The 26,435-nt window shown below is 39.7% G+C and overlaps 2 protein-coding genes, 1 long non-coding RNA gene and 1 other non-coding gene across 4 annotated transcripts; 3 read left to right on the forward strand and 1 right to left on the reverse strand.

The window, feature by feature from the left end:
- The first annotated feature begins 89 nt into the window (after positions 1–89).
- On the forward strand, positions 90–3,358 carry IL6 (interleukin 6). The gene is made up of 4 exons (XM_014893569.2): positions 90–359; positions 463–576; positions 797–943; positions 3,073–3,358. The coding sequence occupies exons 1-4, from the start codon at positions 90–92 to the stop codon at positions 3,262–3,264; spliced, it is 723 nt and encodes a 240-aa protein (XP_014749055.2). The 3' UTR covers positions 3,265–3,358.
- Positions 3,359–11,098: 7,740 nt separating this feature from the next.
- TOMM7 (translocase of outer mitochondrial membrane 7) lies at positions 11,099–16,411 on the reverse strand. Its single transcript, XM_014894359.2, has 3 exons — positions 16,236–16,411; positions 12,511–12,559; positions 11,099–11,313 (listed from the first exon to the last, which is right to left on the reverse strand). Exons 1-3 carry the CDS (start codon positions 16,336–16,338, stop codon positions 11,298–11,300), a joined length of 168 nt encoding a protein of 55 aa, XP_014749845.1. The 5' UTR covers positions 16,339–16,411; the 3' UTR covers positions 11,099–11,297.
- A 58-nt stretch (positions 16,412–16,469) lies between these two features.
- Positions 16,470–25,024, forward strand: LOC106864729 (uncharacterized). The gene is made up of 3 exons (XR_015802984.1): positions 16,470–19,840; positions 21,815–21,850; positions 23,490–25,024. It is a non-coding gene; the product is annotated as an uncharacterized LOC106864729 (long non-coding RNA).
- LOC148225135 (small nucleolar RNA SNORD93) lies at positions 22,108–22,195 on the forward strand. The gene has a single exon (XR_015799052.1). It is a non-coding gene; the product is annotated as a small nucleolar RNA SNORD93 (small nucleolar RNA).
- Positions 25,025–26,435: the final 1,411 nt, after the last annotated feature.

Raw genomic sequence — 26,435 nt, forward strand, 5'->3', positions numbered from 1 at the left:
TACACGTTCAGGGATGCCCGGAGCTCATTCAACCCGCCAGCCTCGCCGACGAGAAGGGGCCGGTGCCGGAGCCGAGAAGAAGCCGCACCATGAAGTTTCCCCGGGACTGTGGCTGCTCCCGTTCCCCCACCGGCCGCCGCGGGCCGCCCGCCCTCCGCGCCGCTCTGCTGCCGCCACCGCCGCCGCTGCTGCTGCTGCTGCTGCTGCTGGTGCCGCGGGCCGCCGCCGCCCCGCTGCCCCACGCAGACTCCTCGGGGGAGGCCGAGCTGGACGAGGCGGCGGCGCGGAGAGCGGCGCTGCCCGACAGCCTGCGGCTGGCGCAGCTGCTGCACGCCCGGGCGGCACAGCTGCAGGACGAGGTGGGTACGGCCGCGCCGCCGGCCCGCACACGCTCACACGCCCGGCCCGGCCGCGGCTGCCTCCTGACAAGGTGCGACCAAACCTCTCCGTGTCTCTCCCCAGATGTGCGAGAAGTTTACCGTCTGCCCGAACAGCATGGAAATGCTCCTGCGCAACAACCTCAACCTCCCCAAGGTGACGGAGGAAGATGGGTGTCTGCTCGCCGGCTTCAATGAGGCAAGGAACCGCTCTCCTTTCTGGTCTAATCCCATATACCTGGGGCAGGTTTTGCCTGCTCAAAAGAACTGTGGAAGCTGACCTAAAGATTTGTGCCGGTGCTAGCCGGCTTTGGCCAGACCTCCACACTATAAAAGCATTATCTGCTAATCTGCACACAGCATTGAGATCAAGACATTTTGAACTCTTAAGTGACTTTCTCACCTTTCTCTCATTTCAGGATAAATGCTTGAGAAAAATGTCCAGCGGGCTTTATACATTTCAGACATACCTCAAATACATACAAGAAACTTTTACTAGTGAAAACCAGAATGTTGAATCGCTATCCTATACTACAGAGCACCTGGCACGTACCCTAAGACGGATGGTGAGTTGGTTTTAAATTCACTCTGATAATTTTTGTGGCTTAACACTGATGTAAAGTCAGAAATAGAGGATGCTATGTTTCAGTTCCTTGAAAAAACAGGTAACAGTTCCTTATGCTCAGATCTTACCCGTGTGACTTAAAGGTTTTACAAGGTTTTGCTTTCTTTTCTTAAAGAAACAACTCTTCTTCCTACTTTCTATTGTTAATTTCCAAACCAACTATATGCATCGTTAAGAACAATTACGCTGGCTGATAGAAGCAAGATTTCTCAGGGAGCTTGTTTCTAATTGCAGAACTGCAATTCAGCCCCTTCTAATGTTGAAACCCACTGAGAAGTAGAAGTCAGCAACTTTTTTTAAAAGCTCCCATAAAAAAGAAAAAAGCCAAGTGTACTTTTACAGTATTATTTCTCTTTAAAACTCTCCAAAGCAAACTTTTAAGCCAAGCTGAATGGTACAGTGAAGTATTGCTGTCAAAATACCAGATAGCTCCCTACTGAAAAACACATACTTTGCTTGTAAAAAATCTTTCATAAAAATACCCATTTCTCTCTTGATTTGGTGAACTGAAATGCTGTTAATTTCTGATAGACATTTTTCAGGTTTTGGAGAGCTTTGAAAGATCATGCTTCAAAAATTCACTTAATTCCTGTAGTTTTTGCCTATTTTAATAATCCTTAGTATGAACACTTCCTTTTGTCTTTGGGGAAACCACTTAAACCTGATTTAAATTCACCCAGGTAAGGACTGAGGAAGTCTTGGGGCACTATTTCCTTCCAGGCAATTTTCGGCATGTGAAAAGCCTATTGTGTATTGTGTGTTTGCCATACCTTTCCTAACATATTTACTTATGCCCATCATTCTTTATGTGAAAGGCAGCTGAACTGCTTTTTTTTCACACTGTGCCAGCTGAAAATAATAGTCCTGTCATAAGACAGCGACTGATTACTGGCTTCCAGCTTAATACACAAGTTTGCAGGAAGTTTGTTTCATAACAGAGAGACTAGGTTCTTTGGGATGGGTTTGGGGCTTTGGATTTTTTTTTTTTTTTTTTTTTTTGACTAAGGTAATCAAAACAGGCAGAATTAAATACAATGATCAAAAGCAAAACCTGCACTTGTAGAAACTATGGAGTTTTTGAGAAAAAAGCCTTTACCTTCAGGTTGGCAATTCTTTGTGAGAGAAAAATCTGCTATTTAAGGCAAGGACAGCAAAGCCAGAATCCATTACTTGTGGTTAAATAGATCCACCAGCTGATACCTGCCTCGATATCTAGACACAGACTTTAACAGAGCACAACAAGGAACTGGGCATACCAGGAGAATGGTGTGAAATATTCAGGAAGAATATTTATCTCTTATATTTCACAAAAAAGATGTTCCAGAAGGAGGTTTGCATCTTTTTGTCACTTGTTAAAGGGTAGGAGAGATCTTAAACACAAGATTAAGCAGACACTTGCTAGAACTTTGGACTCCACCTAAAACAGCTCCATGACTTGGGAGTTCTTCAAAGGCCTTTAGGTACTGGGTGCACAGGGCTGTGAGTCAACATTAGATAAATAACTCATTAGATAAATAACTTTTACTCATCTTGTAGTTATGCTCTCACATGGTGAAAGTTGGTGACACTTAGTCTCATGTGACTAAATGCCTGGAAGTAAGAATTAAGCACCTAAACAAGTTTCACATTTTTGTAAACTTAATCTGCTACAAAATGTGAGAGTACTCCAATGTCAGCTAATTAACTTATGACTCAGGATGGAGCAGTACAGTTAGGACAAACCACGATCAGCATCTCCCTACCTAACCAACTACATGACTGCCAGAGAGCAGAAGGGGTGTACTGATCTGCTCAGAGCCTGTTGGACCATGATGCCAGAAGCTGCATTCAAACCACAACCAACAGTATAGCCCAGAGATTCCTACACAGCAATCGTAGCAGGCATCAATATTGCTCACACACCTCTCCACAGAAGCAGGGCTGGAGGGAAGCACAGGTCCAGGGAGGGCTGTTGTCTGCAGTACAGAAAGAGTGGAGATGCAGCAGGTTGGGAACATACAAACCAATGCTCTTCAGCAGGCTCAGTGACAGTGTTTTAACCAAGGCTCCCCAATATTGTCTTTTTCACAGGTGATCAATCCTGAAGAAGTGATCATCCCAGATGCAGCTACCAAGGAATCTCTCCACACAAAGCTGAAGTCCACTAAGGCCTGGACAGAGAAAATCACCATCCATCTCATCCTCCGAGATTTTACTTCATTTATGGAGAAGACAGTGAGGGCTGTGCGCTATTTGAAAAACACCAGGAGTTTCAGTGCCTGAATGTTTTAGTTCAGGCACAATCCTTTTGTTACAAATCTGTCAGGTGGCAGATAACAGTGTTGTTCTGTTTTAAGAACTAGAAATAGTAACAATGATTTGCATCTATATACATTCCCATTTCCTTCAAGGAACTTATTTATTGTATTTAAAATATTTATTAGTTTTTAATATTTCTTATTTATATTTTCAATATTTAGAAATAATTTAAACAAATTATGTATTTAATTTCCTTTCTAATGGTACTATTCAGATATAAACTTATTTAATATGTATTCAACAAAAAAAACATTTTCAGAACCCAGAAAAATTGTTGTATAACTTATGTTTTTATAGATTTGAGAGATGGTATTTATGACTTTTTTAATATTTTTAGGACAAATAAAAGCCGATTTTTAAAAAAAGCTTGTGTTACCTCTGTGAACTTTAAACAATACTAAAGCACTCTAATATATCCAGTTTTTAATACCTGCAATTATCAGAATAACCATTTTCAAGAACTTCTCTGTATAATTAGGCCAGTTCTCTATAAAGCACATATGTACACACGTACAGACAACTTGATTAACATGTAATTCTTGAAATGGGATATAAATGAACTAGATGCAATGAAAACAGCACTTAAGAATGAGTAAGGTATCAATGCTCCTGAGAAACAATGGACAAATGCCTTATATTTAATAAGGGACACCCAATAAAATTGTTTGTAAGGATCTTCTTACAAGTCAAATAGTCTCTTTTAAACAAATAAAGTGGTGAGACAACCACATTAACCACTTTGACATGAATACTATCCTCTGATTAGTTTTATTGCTGTCATCCAGGGGAATTTTCCAAGTTTGGTTAAACATTTCTGGCCCCTACCCCAAGAAGTAGAAAGAAAAAATTTAGGTTATTTCCTTAAGGAATATAAAGCAACATATTGTTGCTGAGCAATGCAGCAACATGCATTTGCCTTTTATAATTTATATTTCACTAGTATGGACAAGCCACATTCTTGCACATTCTTGAATTCTTGTGTGAAAAAAACCCAACAAAACAGAACAGGACTTAAGCCTGAGCACCAAATCACTGAAACTCTCCTTGGCTGCATCATCTGCAGCACTGTAGCTGTGCAGGTAGCTCATATACCCAAACTCAAAAGAATTCACAGACCATACAGAATGCAGGCAGCAGAAGTTCCTCAAGCTTTGTCCCTAAAAATGGTAGGTTATTAATTACCCTCACTTTTTCTTCTGGCACAGTGGTGAAGATGCGCAGATGAAAGGTATGCCTTGGAATGTGGATAAGGATGCCAGCAAACTCTCCTCTTCCTCCAAGTGATCTGATTGTCCACATATGCATTCCAACACTGGGGATGCCAAAACAGTGACCAGTCCACCCACTGCTCACATCTCAGATACTCAAAACAAAACAAACCACTGCTTTGCCCAATATGGTAAAACTGTCATCTCAAGTTGAGCAACATCTGGAGAAGGAATGAGGAGAACTCAAGGAGATCTTTAAAGAGGTCTGTGGTGAATGGGTTTTCTAACAGCATATAAGATCATACTTTAACTGTCCTGGCACACGCTCCAGGAAACATAGGAAAGCCCAGCTCAGCCTTTTCACTGCTTACATTCACAGGGATTTTCTTTTCTTGACCATTTGCTTAGAGAACTTTCTGGCCTTTATTATGCCAGTATAGCTATAAGACCCAAAGTGGATCCCACACTGGACCTAACTACTATATGAGAACAGAGGCAGGGGGTGAGGAGAAGAAAAAACAACTCACCAAAAGAAAAGGCATCTCCTGGTTTCACTTCTCCCAGTAGAGTGGTTGCCTGTGATCACCATTAGTTACCATGTACACTGCATCTAAACAAAGTCACACTGATCTGAAACGCCATAAATCATGTAAGAATTGGAGTGCTGAAATCCCTTTCAACTGTCAGACAAGCATCAACACTTCAACCATATATTTTATATATATTCATTTGCTTGACTGCAAATATGTAAATGCTGCCACATTTTAGGGTGTAGATGAGCAAAGATAACCACTTGTTGGGTGGGGAGGTCAAATGTCAAGTCCTTCCTGGAGCAAAGTGCTATCCCTGATGGTGCCACTCAGCTGCCATTATTTCACCTATGGCTCCTTCACAGTTCTGAGTCCTTTAATGCAGCAGCTGCCTTGCTGGCCATCAATCTCCTGTCACAGTGGCAACTTCAGGGACTGCTTCCAGGATCAGCACCACTTGCTGAAACCAACACTCACTGGTGTTTCTGGCACACAAATATTTGTAGTGGGGAATTCAGATGAAATCAGAGAAGACCTCAACACCGCTGAGCATGTTACAGGGCCTCTCAAACACACCAACTTATCATCCTTTTTCCAGTTTGCTGTGTAGAAACTATTTTACATTAGTAAACACATAAAGGCATTTATTTTAGTTGGCAGACCAGCACAAACACATAAAAAACCTAGAACAATAGTAAAAGTGACATAGCAGTAACTACATTCAGCAACAATGCCCCAATACTTCTATTGAAGAGAGCTCTTCCTAACTGACAGCCAACTCATTGAGCAAATAAAACTCAAAAAACCCAAAACAACAACAAAAACCCTGCTAACACAACCTAAATAAAAAAAAGACCTGCTAATAATTACCTTAAAAAATAGGAAATTACCCACCAAAGCAGCATTTTGGCTGCTGCTGTACAGCACCAGCCTCACCCTGCACATCCCAGCTAGCCTTTCCCCACATCTCCATTCATCCTTAGTCGTTAACCTCACAGTGAGATTCTGGGATACTTCACAGATTACCAGCTCCCTTCATCCTGATTTTGAATTCCCAAAGAAGGAAGAAGGTAAAGCTGTGTTGAAAAGCATGCATACATTATACAGTATGCAAAAAAAGCCCACAGTATTCAGAAACTGTTTAGGATAAGAAATAAAATATCCTAAAGAGCAACCGGTAACCAGAATATTGGACAAGACAGAAAAAAGCCCCAAATAACCAAAAAGACAGAATGCAACCTAATTTTAAAGTCATCTGTAATAGAAAAGTGGGAGGGTGGGGTAAGGGATGGACTCTGAAGTACCATTTTTCTATTTTTTAACCATACTTCACTGTGTAAGAAACTTCTAAGAAAAAAAAAAGTGGAAAACATTTCAGCCTGACCAACTTCCCAGGCTGCAGTACCATTCCCTACCCAGTTCTGGTGTAAACACCAAATTTTGGCAGAGAGAACAACTGCTTGATTGAAACTGCATGCTTCTCTAGTGCCTCCACATATTTTATTAACAGCTGATGGTGAGATTAGCAAAATCAAGCCGATGCTACAAGAGATGGAAGAGTTACACCACCAGTAAAGCATGGCAGCAGCATCACTATTCAGCAATAATGAGCCATTAGGTCAGCTTAGCTTTGATGGGAAACTTCCCCCTATGTTTGTGATTGTTATTTGTACCTAGTAATATTTTCTAATTTCAATTTAAAAGATAAAATGATGGGAAGGTAAGTATGCAGTAGTATACATCAAAGTCCTCATGGTCAAGGTACTGGCAAAAAAACCCACAACCTTGTGACTAAGTCCTTGCTTTTCAAGTCACATGATTAGATAACAATTTCTGATCTTTCTCAGTGAATTTCTTTCCTCTTCTTGATAAGGGAAAATCCAAAACCCACCTAACCCCCTTGCTCCCAAAAAATGCAACCTCTGCAAGCTTCAACCTTGAAGTACTACTTCATCCATTAAATACTAGCAAAATCAACCAATTTCTGTAATCTAAACATATTTAACCAAATCCTCCTATATTTTCAAGACTGACTTTGGCAGTCACCAGAAAACACTCAACAGAAATTTTTTCAATCTGGATTTCTATTCAGCGACCAGAATCTAAGACTCAATCTATCCTGAGAAAAACTTTCCTAAGAAAACCCATCCTCTAATCCTGAATTAACATAAGCATGACCAAGAAACAATGTATGTAACCCACAAGCTTAACCAAGAAATGGCTATTGCATCACACCACCATGGAAAAGCATTTAGAAATTGCAATTAAGTCGTTATTTATAAAAATTAAATTAGTCATATGACATTTAACAGGATGTGGTCTCTCCTCCTGTGGTGAAAACAGATGTAATAAGCTTTAATTTCCAAATATCATCTGTATCATCATAGCTTAAATTCCAAGCCTGTAACAAAATATTTCCAAAAATATCCAGGGTATATATAGTTTGATTTAGCAATTTTCCTGATTAAGACCATTATGTTAGATGTCTGTTTCATTTACCACACAATGCAAGACAATGAGATCTTAAGCAGCTCCTTGTCACCTACAGCCATTTTGGAAGACAGCCGTACAAAGTAGCAAAAGACAAGTTTTATACATCCCCAAAATGGGGCCTGTTGCGATGAAATTCTGAACATTAACTTGGTCTGCACAATTTATGTGTTTAAATGTCACAGTTCAGCTAATAGGAAATTTGCTGATGAATTCATTCAAAGAAAAAAAAAATCACACAGCCTGTTTTATAACTGTGATGAGATACAGTACAGTTACTTTGTACCAGTCATGTCTACACCAGGAATCCAGAGCAGAATTAAAAACCTGTTATAAATTCCTGATCACCTTAATTTGCCTCACAACTGGCCAGGACCCAAAGAGTTTATGGAGCACAGAGATAGGTTTCTTTGTAGATTAAATTATTAAGAAGAAAATTATACTGAAAGCCAGATTTTTTTTCCCCCTTTAGTGATGACACTAAACTGACCATTCTTTTTCTACCCTGCTACCAGGAGATCCATAATCTATACACCAAGACCAAGAAAACCACCTAACTCACAAGACTCCCTCTATGTGCCTTGCACAATTGCTTGTCACCAGTACAACAGGCTGCAGTGACAGGCGCCATTTCCTGAGGCAACCACAAGCACACTCCATCTTCCTCCACTTGGAAGGCACAAAGTAAAAAGCCAAAGAATCCCTATCTCTGGGATAAGCTCAACGGGATACCTCACAGTTAGTACAATCTCCACCAAACACAGGAAGGCATCAATGATTTCATTTCACACATCTACACTGTAGCCTTAAACTTAGCTGTGCTAGCCAGAGCCCATTTTTAAGTAAACGATGCTCACTGGCTTTATTCCAATACTAAGAGCTCACAGGACTCCATCACAAACTCCATCAGAAAATAATCTGCACTTGGCTCTGGAAGGCACTGATTCAGTGACAGAGATCAATACAGTCAAGCAAGAAAACTCTTATTTGTTCTTTTCTAAATGTCTCCCACATGACAGTAAAATTAAATTTTCCCGAGTTCTACTGGGAGAAAAACAGAAAGGAAAAAAATTGTAGATTAAAACACTTGAAATTAATAACAACTAATTAAAATCCCCAGTCCTGACCAAAGTGAGAGTTCTTCCACCTCACTCTATAGACCTGCTCTCTTCTCCCAAGCACCACCAAAAAAACTTGCTAAAACTAGCATATCTCCTGACTCTGTTTAAGGGAATTAAGATTCTTCACAGGAATCTGCTTAATGAGTAACTTCCCAAACCACTTAACTGCTCTTACAAGCACATCCACATTTTGTAAAAATGACAAAAAATGCAAAGTAACTTCAAAACACCCATACCAAAGATTTCTTCCTTTTTAAACTTAAAGAAAAATATCTCAGATTTTTTTTTGCTACCTTACAATTAATTACCAAGATTTAATGATTAATAACTATTCTTTTTTTTTTCCCTCACCAGGGAAGCACAGGAAGAATATAAATGTTTATTTAAGGAGAAGATTCACTCACCTTTTAATTACAGGAAGAGCACTATAGCAATGAAAGTCTGGACATATAAGCAAAAAACATTATACTACATACTGGCATTCAATTTAACCTGACTTGAAGGTACTATAAAAAGACTTTTTCCCCTTCAATTTGAAAATCCAAGAGTTCTACGCTACGGACTTTCCGGAAACATACTTCAGTAGCAGTGAACTACTAAAAATTTCCTATCCAACGTGCTTAAAGTAAGAATTGCATAAGTAATATTTATCCAGTAATTCCAAGTCGCAAAAAATCTGAAATGCAACAATTTTTAAGACAAACTTTCAGCATGAAGACGTCACAGAATCTGGCCTGTGCGTGACAGATGTATGCTTTTGTAAAACTTTTAATGAAAGAAACACTTCCCTATTTCTCTACCTCTTGCCAAATATTATCATCCTTGGAAAGCAGCCAGAGCAACCATGTGGCGGTTATGACCCACAAACCACATCCCCAAAGGTCAGACACACACCAGAGCACATGAAATACATTCCTGCAGGTGTTTAGGTCCATCCATCCACTACTGCATTTTGGGTATTGTACACCCATGTAAAATGCAAAATCTCATTGAGAAATACAAGTTACTTCACACCAAATACTGTATCTCCTAGTATTGAATATCTCAGGTTACTGCACAAAACTCAAAGGAAGAAAAACGTTCCTATCATGATTAAAACCACAACCAAGTACCAAGAGATTATTTCATTACTATTATCATTAGGATCAGTCAAGAAAAAGAATCAAAACTTTAATTTGTTTCATAATTTTAGACCTATGAGCAGTTACATTCATCTCAAGTTACTGTTAGAAAAAAGGCACTAGAAAGGCTGCACTAGTAAAGGGATACACAGTCACGAGAAACCGTTCTGCATTCAGCCCTTGCTCTGTTCCACTGGCAGTCTATCAGCATTAGCCATGCAAGTACATCATAGCATTAGCCTGAGTTATCATGATTAATGGAATTTTAAAGATACTGCTGGTTTGCATTAGCTCTCATAAGCGTTTTCACTTTTTTCTTTCCAATTCTTGTCTTTCAATTTAAGTTTTTTTCCTTGGCCCATTTCTCTCTGTCTTTCCAATCACAGCCCTGAAACTCAGTAACATTTTACCATGAATCGTCATGGCAGATTAAAAACAGAGCAATCTCCTATTCTTAAACATTTAACTAATGTAAAAACTCTCTGAAAAATCTGTGGGGTTAAAAAAAAAAGCCATGCAAAAATCTAGAATATCGTTGTTGCAATGATTTGGGGTCAATAAACATTTTTTTAAAAATCACCGCAGAGATACAAACTACCCTGCACAGTTCTGGAAGGGAGAGAGAATCTACCCAAAAAAGCTTCTATTTAACAGAAACGAAACAGTCACCATTTTAGTGCTTGAACTTCAGTGTTAAAAGGGAGAAAACCAACTGAAACCAAAACAACCATGGTCCAAAGAGTAAGACTTCAGCATAACAATGAAGCAAATATCTTGCTTTGTGTACTTCTTTTCTTCCTTCAGTTATACATTAGTAACTTTCTCTTACAGTATGAGCAATTTATACACATATACAAAGAGTACTCAGCTGTTGTGTCCTCCCACCCCATCCTAAATCCCAGAAAACATAGATAGTATTTGAAGGTAAGTTTAGCAGAAAAGTTTACTTTTATAGTATCTGTCCTAGAAAACACAAACACACACATCTCTCAATCCTTACTGCATCTACAGATAAAAGAATCCAGAAGGAGGTAAAAAACCCAAAGTGGATCAGCATAGTAACCAACCACAGAGGCTTACCAAAATTTGGGCAAGGAATCTTTGAAGAATATTGAAGTATTTAAAACATTAGCTCAATTTTCTGGTTACTGGCAAGATAAAGAGGAATTTTTACCCAAAAGGCAATCGCTAACAGGGATAAGTATGGGAGTCAAATATCACCATATTTTGGAAAAAAAAGACACAAAAAACCCAAAAACCCCACCACGGGTTTCTGTAATAAATAAACTACTACATTATATTACATAAAGACTTAAAAACAATATGCATCCATTCAAACAGTATTTATTTAATTACACCGTAATGCAAATAAGTTAGGTCCATATAAACTTCATTTTGTTGTATGTACAACCTATGTCATTAGCAAGCTGATTGAGCCAGCTGGTCTAAGTGTCGGCCTCATCCTCTGGAATGTATCTTCTGACACTCTGTCCATCGGCTGCGTCTACAACAGGACCACCACTGCCTTCATCCCCAAAGTAGACTGAAAGGGGAGGGGGGAGGAAATGAAAGTCAGATTTGCAGCACGTACTTGTCTTTAAATTGATATTTGTAAAACACAAGTCTGGAGGAACAGCCCTACAGATGTACAGAACAAACATTAGCCCCCAAAATACTGAAATAATACCACTTTAAAAGTAAAATTTAAGCCTACAGAGCACCAACATGTGGTCACAAAAATGAGCATCTGTAAGCTTCAGATTAAACCCAACATGTTTGTGGTATCTATGCATATATATTTTAGTACAAAACACATCTTTTACACCATACAGATGCACACCAAAAAAGAAGTCTCAAATCACCAGTGAAGCTAAACATAGAAACACTGTCAGCAAGCAAACAACTGCAGCAACTTGGTCATTAAGACAACAGAAGATTCCACTGAAATTGTAATATGATCTTACTACTTTTTTTTTTCCCATATTTTCTACTGTTTCTACTGAATCACTGAATTCTAAAAATGGGATTTCGATACACTGTAACTATGTAAAGCCAAAGAGTTAAACCATGACTTTACAAAATACAGTCAATCGATTATTTTTTTAGGAATACCTGGTCCAGCACAGTAATAAAAGGCATTTCTTGATAAACAGAAGAACCATGCTTTCTCCAAAACTTTAATTAGTTAGACACCAAGGAAGTCCTTCAATAAAACTTAAATGCCACTAAAACTTAAGAATTACTAATGCCATAACATTGCAGCATAACAAAGAGTCCCACAAAAAAGAAGCAACCTGAGGCAAACACACTTTGCTTCATGGCAGTGACTAATACTGAAGGATATAGCCCATTATTTCATGCACCTTTCATGCAGTGTTATTCCTTCATTTGAAAAGGAAGAAGGAGATTGAGTTTTGGTTTAAGTTTGTGCTAGAAAACTGAGAAGTTATTCATCAGTGCAGAAACTTCCACAAACTAGGCTCTATAACAGATTAGAAGTGAAGCTGTCATGCAAAAGACACAGGAAGTTCTGTATCTTAAAAACTATGCAAGATTAAGAGAAAGATCTTCCCAAGAACTAGAACTTTGCTGACTTGTCATTTGAATTTCCAAAGAAACAAGAACCACAACAAGTAAAAACAAGGGGTGGAAGCATCATTCACAACTGTTGCTGGCCAGAGGTAACACCCAAACCAGTATCTGTACTGGATTTGTATGTACATTTGGAACCATTACATACCTCCAAATAGTTGGCTCGGGCATTCCAGGATCTGCACCTCTTTTAAAACCTGAAGTGAAACATACATTATATACATATGTAAAAATAAACAAGTATGTGCAGATTCCTGCATAGTTAAATCTCTATAAAGTTATTCCAGCCCATTAAACAGCAATTAAAAAAAACCTACTGAATAGAGAATTGTGATTCATGAAACTGTGCACTAACCTGAATAAAAACTGCACATTCTTACAAGAGTTAGAAAGCAAAAAAAATAAACACCAAAGTAGACTTTTCTTTTGTAGACTTTTCTTTTTTAAAAAAATCTTACCTGCATCTTTACTTGACTTAAAATTCAACTAACTGTGTGAGATGAAGGAAGTCATCTATCCCAGAGATCAACATATACGTCCTTTTACACACACAAATCCAACATTTTAAATGTTGTTCAGAAAGCAGCTTAGTAAGGCTCTACCATCAAAGACACCTAAAGCTGGTGTAGAGTGAGCACCTTGAGGCCTAACAGACAATTCTCCAGTGACATCTGACATACAACTTAAAAGCACTATTTCAGTAACAGTTCACTCCATTTAGCATGACAGAATGCTAAATGTTAAATCAATTAAACCTCAAATCTTCTATTCTGATTGACACCTTTTGGAAAAAAACTACATACTACTAAAGCTTGCAAATAAACATGCTGTTTTCTAATACCCAGGAAAATTAAATGAAAGTTAACACAAAGAGTTCATCTTCAGTCCCCAATGACTCAAATATACCAATTTGACTAAAGTATATGTATGCTAGGGAAGCAACTGAAGGTTCAGTATATGAAGTATCTTTGCTCTTTGGACTTTAAAATAAAAGTCTTGAAACAGAATCATGCAATTCAGGCACTGTTCAACACTACACTGGCTATCCAGAAGTGAATGTTTCATGAAAAATATATTATTTCCCCTGTTTACAGAGAATAAATACTTAATGTCATGCTGCCTGAAACACAGGCCAGAAAGGTTAATGGAAAAACTTCCATTAACTTCACAGGCACTGGAAAAGCTCTTTGAAGGTAACCTTGAATGATTTGAGACTATTAGACATCCCGACCCGAGTTCTTTGGCTGCCATACTGTCTAGCAACACAGCTTAAAAATTCAGGAACTGCAGTCACACTCTGTTTGTATTAATGTTTCTGGCTCCTCCCCTAACCCACAGTATTTTTAAATAAGCCAACCAGGTTTAACAAAACTGAATTGGTCTAATTTACTGACTTAAAACCAGGGCAGCCACTTCAAAGTAAGTTCAAAAAAATATAACAAAACCCCATCAATGACCTATAATTGCACTTTCTCATACTGGGCTCCTGGTACCTGCCCTGAGCTAGAAAGCTTTACAGAGAAAGTTGCAGGCTCAAGTTTTCTGACCATTTCCTTGCCTATGTTTAGTTTAGCATGTATTTTACATACACAAGGGTCACATCTTCCCTCCCAGACTCAAAAGTAATCCCAGTAGAGGCTCTTCCAATCCTGCATCTTTGGGTACATGCCACCTGCAAATGTCTATGGCAATCAAGGTGGCATCTGCACTTCCCCTTCCCATCTCCTTATACTTTCATTATTGCAGATGATGCCTTATAAGCAGGCAATGCCGATGTGGTACAGCACACTTATTTTCTGGAGATATGAACCTAAACTAGTACAACTTAATTTTCTCACTGCTATGTAACAAAGATAGGCACCCTGGTGTTAGTGCAACTGTAAATACAGTAAGGTGGCTTTATACAACTTGAAGTAACTTATTTAATGTCACCAATGTAACTCATTAGTGTCACTAAGGTGACACTCTGAAGTCACTAAGGAAAAAGAGCATCTTTCCTACATCCACAGACACTGTCATGGAAGTAAAATCAAAACAAAACTTCAACAACAAATTAAGTGATAAAACACTGCTGAAATTCCCACCCAAAACTTAGTAATTTAAAATAATTGATAAACTAAAAAGGGAAATGCAATTAAAGTTCAGACCTAACAATGCTAGTTAGTTTTTTCCATGGTTTTTGAAGTGACTTCTTTTGCCTGTAGTTCTTGTTAAAGCACTTCTGTAACAGCTGAAGATACCAACGTTTTCCTGGTTGTTATCTATAAAAATATCAAAGCCCTTCAAACCAGGCCCCGCATTCCCTTCAATTAATCAAAACAACCTCTCAGATTTGACTGGAAACACATTAAGCTCTCAGCCCTCCTTCATGTTTGCACTCAGTGCAAAGATGCCTGCCTGGTTTAGGTGCTTTTCCCAAAAGGCCCAACAGTTTGGGCAGAAAGTAAGCCAAATAAATTGCAGGGACCAGTCTTCCTAGGTCCCCTCTCATAGAAGTGAACAAAAGTGTCAGGCCTGTGGCACATGTGCCTGTTCTAAGTGGGTCAAGCTCTTTCACAAGGACAGCTGATAACATAGAGCTCTAACTCAGCAGGAGAACTACCACGTGGTAGTGATGCCTGGCCAGCCTGATGACAGGAGCAAGCAAAATATATCCTGGGCACCAGGCACAACATCAAGGCCCACCCTTAACATTCCACTGCAGCTTGGAAACAGGAGCCACACCATTTTTGGGAGCGAGACTGTAACCTGTATTCCTGCTGCTGGAAATTCAACCTCAGCCAGAGGCTGCCAATGCCCTCAGTACCATGAAACAGCGCTGCCGGAATTCTCCTCGCCACAGACTCCCTAGAGTACAAAGCACAGCCTTGACTACTACAGCAGGCAGTCACTGACAAGGGTTAAATCACAGCCCCGTTTGCTTCGGTGCTCTGCCCACTCTCCCGAGGGAATCCTCACACGGGACTGGCCTCCAGGGAGGAAAGGGAGCAAATAACTCATTATTACGGAATCACAGAATTGTTAGGGTTGGAAGGGACCTCCGGAGATCCCCCAGTCCAACCCCCTGCCAAGGCAGGGTCACCCAGAGCAGGTAACACAGGAACGTGTCCAGGTGGTTTGGAATGTCTCCAGAGAGGGAGATTCCATGACCTCCCTGTGCAGCCTGTTCCAGTGTTCTACCACCCTCAACGCAAAGAATTCCTCTCTCATGCTGAGGTAAAAACTTCTTGTGTTATAGTTCACAGCCTTTGCTCGCCATCCTGTAGCTGGGCACCATTAAGAATCTGGCTCCAATCTCTTTTCCTTTAAGTATTTTTATGCTTTAATGAGATCTCCTCCCAGTCTTCACTTCTCTGGACTAAACCGGCCCAGCATCGGCAATCTCGTCTCATAAGCGAGACGCTTCAGTCCCTTAATCATTTTCGTGGCCTGTGCTGGACCCTTTCCAGCAGCTCCTCGTCTTTCCTGTACTGAGGAGCCCAGAACACAACACAGCACTCCACCACATGTGGCCTCGCGAGGGCCGAGTAGAGTGGGAGGATCGCATACTTCTCCTTTACAAAGACAGGGAAAAAAACCAAACAAAAACGATACAAACACACAAATAAAAAACGCAACTGTAACAAGAAGCCTCCCGGCCTCACAGTTCTGCCAAGGGCAACTCCGCCCTCCCGCCCGCACATGCGCGGCGATGGCGGCGGGGCAGCGCGGCGGGGCGGCCCGGGGCCCCCGGGCCCTTCCCTCGGCCCCGCCGCTCCCCGGCAGCGCCCGCACCGGCCGGGGGGCGGAGAGCGGCCATCGGAGCCGGCCGCCCCAGACCCGGCCTCGGCAATGGCCGCCCAAGGCCCCCGCGCGTCCCCGCCCGGCACTGACCGAGATAGAGCACTACGGGGATGAAGCCCCAGCGGATGGCGAACTGGCCGCCCTTGAAGAGCTGCTGTAGCCGCTGCTTGGCCTCCTTGCTAAGCTTCGGCATCCCGGCGGCGGGGCAGAGAGGAGGAAGAGGAGGAGAAGGAGGAGGAGCGCAGCCGCTCTCGTAACAGTGCCTTGCGCTGGGCGGGACCCATCGCTGGGCTGCGGGGCGGGGACCGGGGCTGGCCGTGCCCCCGGGCGGGCGAGGAAATGGCGGCTGCGGGGTGCTGGCTGTCCGCCGGGTGTCCTCTGTCCGCCGGGTGTCCTCTGCCTGCCGCGACCCCGGCGGGCTTGTCCCGGCCGCCTTCCAGCGCCGCAGGCTGAGGGAACGGCAGCGGGATCGGGATCGGGATCAGCGGCTGTGAGGGGGCGCGGGGGCTGCAGGCGCTCTGGGTCTTCCTGCCCGCCTCGGGTCCTGCCGCACTCTTGTGCTTGTTCTTCCCCGGAGATCTCGAGGTGTTGCGCACACGCCGCCTCTGGAGGGTAGGAAGTGCCTTTGGTAAGTGAAGGGTAGAGATGGAGTGGTAAGAGAAAGTGTTCCTGGAGGAAACTGGAAATGCTTCTCCATGACGCTGTCCGTGGGGCTGTGTCAAAGAAGGTTTGGGCTTGATATTAGAAAAAGTTTCTTCACTCCGGGCGCTGGAACAGGCTCCCCAGGGAAGTGGTCACAGCACCAAGTCTGACAGAGCTCAAGAAATGTTTGGACAACATTCTCAGGAGCATGGTGTGGCTCTTGGTGTGTCCTGTGCAGTCCTGAGTTGGACTTCAGTGATCCTTGTGGGTCCCTTCCAACTCGGGATATTCCGTGATCTTTGATACCAGGCTGTGTGATGTATCCAGTCCATGGAAACAAGGAGTTCAGGGAGTGAAAACTTGACTAGAAATATGGGAAGAGACCTGATGCCTAAAAACTGCCAGTGCAGCACTTGGAGCTTCTTGTCTTTAAAAACCTCAGAGCCCAGATAAGCACTGAGGCATTTTCTTTTTTAACTAATAAATGAGTGGTCTCTCCTTGCTGTGCCCTAACCACCAAGCTGTTTGTTTGACACAGCTTACATGACGCCTTGCTGTATTGTGTCTATGCCGTTGACTCAACCAGTTATATCATGTCTTTACCATGTTTTCATTCTTTCTCAGGGAGCCTCCTGCCTTTTGCTGTAATGCCAGATCCAAGCCAGATTCAGGTCTTCAGGTTCCTGCTATTACTAATGCAGCTGCAGCAGTTAACATCATCAGGCTGTACCACATCTGCTACCTGTAGTAAAGTTTTGCATGTTGTATATTGGTTTGCCTACAGCAGTTACTTGAACTTATGTAGCCATTTTGTCACATTAAGAATAACTGCAAGTCAGTGCTTTTTAGAGACAAAAAAGAATCCAGGGCTATAATAAATATTACTTATTCAGATGTACCATTTAGTCTTCCAGTGTTTGGATGCCTGTTCTGCCATTTAATGATAAAAATAGGAGCTTTTAGCTCACTACTTGTTGTCCAGGTACAGGCAGGTAGCAAACTGGAGGCAACATGAGGGGTTCTGGCAGCCCATGGCTTGCTTTTGCCATGGTCTGTGAATTATCGAAAGAATTATTTTGGTGAGGTCATGGCATAAATGTGCAGTCATGTTACAGAATGCACAGCCTTTCATGTTACACACCAGTCCTAGTGCCCTGTGCTTCCACACACATTAAACGTGGGATACACCAGTGTTTCCAGTCATATGACTGACACACATTTAATGGTATCTGACAAGTAAAGTAGAGGCATAGGGTTTGTGAGTGTCTCCTTTATAAACTGGATAGCCTATCCCTGTGGAAAGGTTAGGCACCAGTGCTGTCTGTATCCATCATGAACATCAATATGAAGTTCATAGAACTAGGAGCCTACACCTTTCCCAAGAGAATATGCCTTTGGAGGGGGGATTCTGGGAATTCTAATTGAAAATTGAGAGAACAAGTCTTTCTATCTATAGGTTTGTGTTGGATTTCAGTTTTGGTATATCACTTGTCAAACTTTTCAAATTAGTATGCATAAGTAGAATTGTACAAACATTCAAAATTACAAATTTACTACTCTTCTGAACCAGTGTAGTACAAGAGGCACATTCATTAATTGGTAATGGCTTGTCATACTCAAAAGAGAACTCAAATAATTGAAACAGGTTTTTTGACTTGCAGGAACCTATTTTTCAGTAGTTTGTATTAAATTGGTTTTCCTTTGTAGATGAGGCCAAGTAAGATCTGTTTTCAGACAGATTACTGGTTACTGTTACAGCACGTTCTTTCTAAACATACAAAACCAACTGTTCATTACAGTGCACAGCTTGTTAATAATCTCTTACAAAATACTGCAATAGAATATGGCCCACTGTAGTAGAATTAAATTCAAAAGGTACTTTTCCTTCCTGTAATTTTGGTGCAAGTGGGATTCAGAAGGTTGAATGTACAAATCACCTGATATGAAGGGTTGAACAGTTGCTCTGTCTCCTTTGACATTTAGTTTAACAGTGTCATGTGTGACACAGTGCATGTAATGTTATTATGGGTGTTCTTGAGGAGGAATACTCACCAAAGTGTGCCACATGTACCAGATCTTCCCTTCACACATTGAGTCAAGGAATAATTTTCAGAGCCCAGAAACTTGTTAGCCCTCATTTCTCATGTCCACCAATTTGAATGTTTGACTAGAAGCTTGTAGGCTATTTCACTGATTTAACTACAGAAGCCAGGAAATTAATAGCAAGAAAGTTAGCATTACTTTGCCAGTTTTCTCACAAGCAAAATCAGTGCTAGAAGAGCACAAAGGTATGTGTTTGGTATGCAAATAAACCAGTATTGATTCTGTATAGTTACTGGTCTACATACTGAAGCTGTGAAAGGATGTCTGTAAATTAAGAATTTTGATTGGAGAAGGACACTTATTTCATCATAGCACACATCCATAGTCTCAAACTGTCCAACATAGCATACTTGAACTAAAAGACCTTTACTAGCCAACCAACAAACCCACAAAACCTCCACAACAAAATAAAACCAGTGAATGGTTGTGCTGACTCCAGAAGTTTTCCATGCTTTTATTTGGTTCTTGTGTCACCTAGGATGTTAGAGGGTGTAAGAGCTCTCAGTCCTTTGGTGATCTGCTGACTCAGACAAAGGGGGAAGGAGAGCAGCAGCAATCCTTCTTGCAGGTTCATGGGACAGCAATAGTCACATAATTTAAATATTGACAATTAGCCTCTAAAAGCAAAGGTGCCTGTGATTTGGCATGAAAAACAATGAGCTTTGAGTTTTTAAGGGTGAAAACATAATGCCCAAAGAAATGGGTAGTTGTAAGATGGAGGTGACTCTGCCTGGAGAAGACAGAAGTAGGATTTTATGGGTGTGCTATGAGTATTCATGTTTGTAATTTATTGTGGGAACACTTCCATGAAGGATTTTTATTTAATTTGATTTTTTCTTGTGGCTGATAATGAAGACAAAACCACTTGGAATGGTGTATCCATTAACTAAGAAGAACAAGAGCCCCAGTTGCTGGAGTGACGAAAGAAAATTAGTGGTACCACAGATGTTGTAAGTCTTTTGTTGCAAAAAAAATAAATCTCTTTGAATTTCTTTTGCCTTGTAGCTTCATGTGATGAGCAATAACAATAAAATCAGAAACAGAATTGCAGAGGTTTCGACTGGGACAAGAACATGAATTCCTACTGTTTTATTAACTCATTTAGCAGTAATTCCACAAGTGTTTTCACAGCAGATAAATATCACTAATACTCATGGTAAAATGGCCAAATATTTCCATTTTTATGGGTAAATGAGGGAATTCAGATTCTTACAGACATGACTGAATCTCTGAAGTGTCAGGTTCAGGGAAATAATGTCACTTGGTGAGATGGCTTTAACTTGTCTTTTTGAGTGCAAGGGGTACCTCACAGGTTAAAGAATTCCAGACCTCTAAAGCTTTATCTCAGTAAACCACAAAGCCATGGAACAATACATGCAACTCAGAGGCTGATGAAGGAGACAAAGTGCAGTGACACATTGAAGTCTGTGAAAATCACTGTAAACATCGTAGGAAATCCCCACTGGCCTCCATTATGCATTTAGCAGTCTCACTTTTGAGATTTCCCTGATTTATTGACAAGAAGCTGCATTAAATTCATCTGCTTGGGAACAAAGTTTGAGTTTGACCCTATTTAGGAGGAACTTAGATTTCAAGGACACTATGGTGGATATTTCATACTTTGGGATTACACCTTAAATTAGTATAAATGACACAAGAAAATAAGGAATAGCTCTTCAACAGATTTCCACTGCAGGCTGAATCTTTATGATGTCAGTAAAAACCGTAGTATGTTATGGTTAGGCATTCTATTTCACTTCATTGTTATGACTAAACTTCCTATTTTTAGTCTAATAAATCCCCACATCTCTGCAACACCACTGACCTGGGAAATGTTCCTTTTCATTTCACAAAGACAAGAAAAGACAGAGACAAAGAGAAATTGAAAGTACTACAGTCAAAATGAGAAAGACTTCAGCTGTCCAATTAGGTCATGTGTGAAATAACCAGAATTCTAAAATGTCTCCTGAATGTTAATTGAGACCTAGATTACTCAGGGTTGAGTATATTTGAGTTCTTGCATTTAGCATAGTCTCAAAGCATGCTTGGAATGTAGAGCTGTAATGCATATAAAAAATTTCTGTCCAAATTGGAATCTTCTTTGTATGATTTTCTGTATGATACTTGTTGGATGTAGTCTGGTCACTCCGATATGGGATATTTCCAAGAAAAATGATATTGCCAGACACTGTGCTGGTCTCAGCTGGGGTAGAGTTAATTTTCTTCACAGTGGCTGGTATGGGGCTGTGTGTTGGATTTTGCTGAACACAGGGTTGATAATACAGAGATGTTTTTGTTACTGCTGAGCAGAACTTGCACAGAGCCAAGGCCTTTTCTGCTCTTTGTACTGGAATGCTGGTGAGGCTGGGGATGCACAAGAGGCTGGGAGGAGACACAGCCAGGACAGGTGACCCCAACTGTCCAGAGGGATATTCCAGACCATGGGACATCATGCTCTGCATATAAAGGAGGGGAAGAAGGAGCAAGAGGGGGACATTTGGGGTGATGGTGTTTGTCTTCCCAAGTAACTGTTGGATGTGATGGGGCACTGCTCTCCTGGGGATGGCTGAACACCTGCCTACCCATGGGCAGCAGTGAATTAATTCCTTGTTTTGCTTTGCTTGTGTGCACAGCTTTCGCTTGCCCTAATAAACTGTCTTTATCTCAACCCATGAGTTTTCTGGGTTTTACATTTCTGATTCTCTCCCTGATCCCAGTATTTGTGAAGTATAGTGAGCAGATGGCTGTGTGGGGCTTGGCTGCTGGCTGAAAATTATTGAAAATTAGTAGAATGATCAGAGTGGCAGGAACAAACAGCAAAGTTTAGTAATTTTGTATGTTTAATAAATAACTGTACAATTTATTTATTTAAACCAAAACTGAGTGGTGACATGGAGTTATAATCTCATTATTTTTCATTACAGCTTCTGAGGCCAGGGAAGGAGAAACAGCACTCTAAGGTGAGACAGCATTGAAAGAACCTCATCAAATGCTTTTAGAGACCTCTGAGAAGAACTGTTGATGTGCTTAAAAATGGAATATTACCTGCTTCACAACTGTAGTGTTGTTTGAAACCTTACTTTCCCATTCTGCCCATCTTGACTTAATAATGAAAATTAAGTGTTATTGCACTTAGAGATACTGCTACCTTTTACCATAGATAGTTCTTCTAAAAATACAACAGTTCTTCAATGCATGTTTTTGTAATTGCAGTGCTTGGCCAAGGATGAAAACAATAATCTGATTCCTTATATATTTTCAGTGATACGCAAAAGTCTGATGGATAAAAGGATTTTCTGAGGCCAAAACTAATACCCATATTTACTCATTTATTGTTTTTAAATTAAGCTCTTTTTTTAGCAGCTGAACAGCAAATATTTTGGTAACTCTAGGAGGATTTTCCTCTAAATGTAATTTATTAATGTAAACCTTTTCTTTGTCAACACATCTCAAATAGATTTTTGTTGCTGAAGAATATCTTGTTTCAACAGCACATATTTATAAAGATTTTAAAGGACTTTAAAAACGTTTATTTTAGGCAAATTTTTATTTTTATTTAAACAAGGTGAGGAAAACAAATAATATATTCTGATTTCCCAAAGTCTTTGCTTGTATACTTGCCTTTGTACCAATTCCAACCTTAGTAAATGGTATTGTGGTGAAACAACCATGAAACTGATAACGTAATTCTGTGCAGAGAAAAATGAAATATTTCTCTCTGATACAGGACATAGAATTGCAGAATTTGAAAAATAATTCTGACTGTGAGTTATATTCTGCTTTCTTGCTTCAATGAGTGTTGTAATAGTCTTTCTTAGCATCCAACTACAAAAGAAAATGCTGCTGAAACAACTTTTTCTGACAATTAAATATTTGAAAATGTAACTGATTGATGCACAGCACTCGCTTCACTGAATTACAATAGAGCTTTTGGATGCGTCCTCGGAATTTGCAAGATAAAGGTATACAGCAAGCTACTAATTAATTCTGGTTATGTGCTAAGAGAAAACATGTAGTAAAGCAAAAAGAAGAACATCTGAGTTTAAATATGCCAGCTAGGTCTGAAACAGGCCTGTGTGGTTCTTTTGGCAGTTTGTTCTGGGTTTTGTCTTAAATCCCAGTAAAACAAATTATATGTAATTTCAGTTACCATATATATATCCTTAAGTATCCTTTCTTGTTGTAACTTCCAAAACAAGAAGGGTGTTTATTGAAACTAAGATTTTTTTTAAAAATGTAGATTAAAGTTTAATTCAGTATAGCTTTAATTTCAATAGAATTTAAAGCATAGCACAGTCAGGGTTTTAGTGTTGTCATTGTAATAGTTTTTAACAACTTGTAATGCAAATTGCAGAGTCCATAGCATAAAAGGAAAGGTAAAAATACATGTATTTTCAGATCTTATTTAAGATTGCCCAGTCAACAAAGGGAATGTGTCATGTATATGTACAAATGGAATAATTCGTAGTAAATCTAAATGTTGAACTAATTATTTAGCTAAACTGAACATAGGTATTAATTTATCTTTATTATTCACTTTGAGTGAATTTACTTCAGTAACTTAAGGACAAACCTATTGTCGTATTCCTAATTCAGCAGGGCCTAACCATCACCAACAAGGTGAGAAGTTCACACCTCCTCTGGCCAAGCCCTGAGCTTCCTGCTGAAGGTGGCACACCAGCAAGAGCTGCATTCCAGAATTTGGAAATTCAGCCAATATGGACAAAAGTATCGACGTTTATGTCTATCTTTAGTTTTTGCATTTCAGTAGTTACAATTTCACTGAAAATTCTTTGAGATCTTCAGCACATAGAAGATTAGAATCAGTATCATAATGAAGAGTAATTAAGGCCTCTCCTAGATACCAGAAGGCAATCAAGGAAAGCTCTTTTCTTTCTTTCCAAGTCTCATCTGGTGCTATCAAGATTAAATGAAGCGCAACTCGTGGTTAATGAAGTTTTTACTATTCTACTAAAATAAAATTTAGTCTCTTAAAATGCGTCCCTTTTGCCTTTCATACACAATTTCTATCCATACATTGTCTATTTTAGTGGAGTTATATGCCATATTTAGGCCAGACAAACACTTTTAGATTTTACTAATTTCAAAACATTGTCAAGTAGACACATTAGTGTATCTTCTTTATATATCGTCGGCCTGATTGACATGCCTGTAAGTTCATCTAAGACTCTTTCCACTCTGCACAGAAAACAAATGACACCTTTCAGGGAAATACCTATCAGTGTTTCAATCACTGCTGCTGTTTTTCAGTTAGGATTATTAAAAATCTCAAACTTTACTCTCCTAGAATTGCAGAACAACTGCATTTTAGTCATTTTAGATGCTGGAGTCCAGTTTAAGAGGGTGATTTGCAGCACTAGGTACTACAGTGATTAATGAGATTTCAGTAGCTTTTCCATGGCTTCCTGCCTAGAGAAAAAAATTAAAAATCAACAAACAAACCAAAAAACCCACCCCAAACCCATAATGGCAGATTAGTTGTGTGCCTTTTGCTGCTTCTTGTAAAATGTTAATGGACTCCTAAAGGTTTCATTTTTGAATGAGAACCATTTCAGCAAGAGCTTTAGGAGATGCAGAGGACATTCAAGGAACCTGTGAAAATTCCTTATGTTCTGCTTTATGGAGTCTGTTAGGCACATTTGGCACAAACTATGAATCTGACCCTGATTTCCAAGCATTTAAACGGACAAATAAAATGCCATTTCTGTAATACTTTTATATTTTCCCTTTTTTTCAAGTATATGTTAAGTACACATCTGAAGAAACAATATTGTACTCCTTTATTTTAGATGTAGGTAGCACTCACAAGAGATTAAATGCTGTTGTGTGTAACGAAGCATGAAGATGACAAGATATATGAACCAGAGGCTTTTCAGCTCGATCACATCATCCAAGACATAATTATACAGATTTTGTGTTTCAGACACAAATGTCACCTTGGGGTTGAAATCATTCTAGATGAATCTGTGTATAAGATAGTTCCCCACACCCCTATTACCTTCCTACTTTAAAAATAGAAAGGAAAATGAGTCGGCCTGAGTTTAGAGATGAGTTATTTGTGTGTGGTATTTGTGATGGAAAATTCTTTCTAAAATAAACACAGTAACAAATGATCTTTTTTCCTCTCATATTTTAAGGGGACAGGCTGCTTCTAGTGACAGGGTACTAGACTAGACTGATCTTGGTCTCTTTTAGGGCATTTGACTAATACATACAGCACTATCTATTAGAGTCATTAATTGTATCAAGCAAAATGTTTTTCTGTAGTTTTTCTATTAAATTTCTTTAAAGCCACATACAGAATGTTACTTCCCATGTTGTATTTTAGTCCCAGTAGCTCTAGTATAGATGATATGCTCATGGGCTTTTGAAATCCTGAAAAACATCAATCTAACAGGGAGCCTAGATGGGACTTCTAAGAATTTTACAAATCATTTAACTACTATTACAAAATTTTTATAAATGCTGAATAAAGATGTCAATTAATAAATGTATCAGCCTCTATTAATTTAGTTCCTTCACTTCATTACAGAAAGACACTATTGATCCAAAATTTATTAGCAGTGTTCTGCTAAAGCCAGCGGAGGGCAGACTTGAATTGGAAACTCTTTTTGCCACTGCAGTTACTTGAAATTGAAATACCAGATAGGGCCTTGAGCTCAAAGTCTCATCACTTCTCTACTGTTCTAATTACACTTGTGCTGGATAAAAGCTTCTTTTCAGTTGCTATTTGACAAAATGAGTGTTTTGCGAATGTTTAAATAAAGATGCTAATACGAAAGTGAATAAGTCAGTGTATTGGCAGCTGTGTGTTACTCATCAGGGGTAATCCACACTGCTTAATCCTTAACCGTGTATATCTGGAAATGTTTTTTAAAAGCTAGTGAATATAATTATCCCCATTTTACAGATGAAGAAAATGAGGAATAGGGTAGGTCTGGGTGACCTACAGAAACAAGATCAAAATCCAGGTTTTTTGAGATCTAATTCAGTGCTTTGCACACATAAACTATTTTAACTCCTGCAAACATTATGGAAATTATTGCTAGCAGCCTAAATTGTGGAGACTGAGAAGCTTACACTGATGAAATAGCAGGCAACCTGACAGTCAGGTTTTAGATCTTAAGAAGAATATTCTTCCCAAGAAGATGGGTGGCAGTCAGATCACATGCCTAAAGGTCTGCTTTTAAGTAGTATTTTATTATTAAAACAAGTACTTCGCATTTTTTGGCATGTTTGTTATTCGATAAGTTAGGTTATAGTCTTTCCAAAAACCTTTATGATAGCCTGTGTCTGACTCTTGTTATGTTTAATGTGTTATGACTTCACACATTTTTAAGTGTTGTCTGAAGGTTTGTAAGAATACATTGTAAAAGAGGCTCCTTTAAGCTTCTTGGTGATCTCTCCTTGTACCTCATGTAATTGTACATCTCACAAAGAGTTGTCACCTCCAAATTGTCATCACTTTCCATAATTCACAGAGGCCTGAATATGCAATTATCTCAAAAGGGAAAAGATTCATTT

The sequence above is a fragment of the Sturnus vulgaris genome, chromosome 1 (genome assembly GCF_052056855.1).
Source record: "Sturnus vulgaris isolate bStuVul1 chromosome 1, bStuVul1.hap1, whole genome shotgun sequence".
Taxonomy (NCBI): Eukaryota; Metazoa; Chordata; class Aves; order Passeriformes; family Sturnidae; genus Sturnus; species Sturnus vulgaris.

Excerpts from the sequence above, each read along its gene's own strand:
- IL6 (XM_014893569.2), top strand. The coding sequence starts at position 90 with ATGAAGTTTCCCCGGGACTGTGGCTGCTCCCGTTCCCCCACCGGCCGC. Across the intron at positions 360-462 it reads CGGCACAGCTGCAGGACGAG|ATGTGCGAGAAGTTTACCGT; the intron begins GTGGGTACGGCC and ends GTCTCTCCCCAG. Across the intron at positions 944-3,072 it reads CACGTACCCTAAGACGGATG|GTGATCAATCCTGAAGAAGT; the intron begins GTGAGTTGGTTT and ends TCTTTTTCACAG.
- TOMM7 (XM_014894359.2), bottom strand. The coding sequence starts at position 16,338 with ATGCCGAAGCTTAGCAAGGAGGCCAAGCAGCGGCTACAGCAGCTCTTC. Across the intron at positions 12,560-16,235 it reads CCCCGTAGTGCTCTATCTCG|GTTTTAAAAGAGGTGCAGAT; the intron begins GTCAGTGCCGGG and ends GTTTCACTTCAG.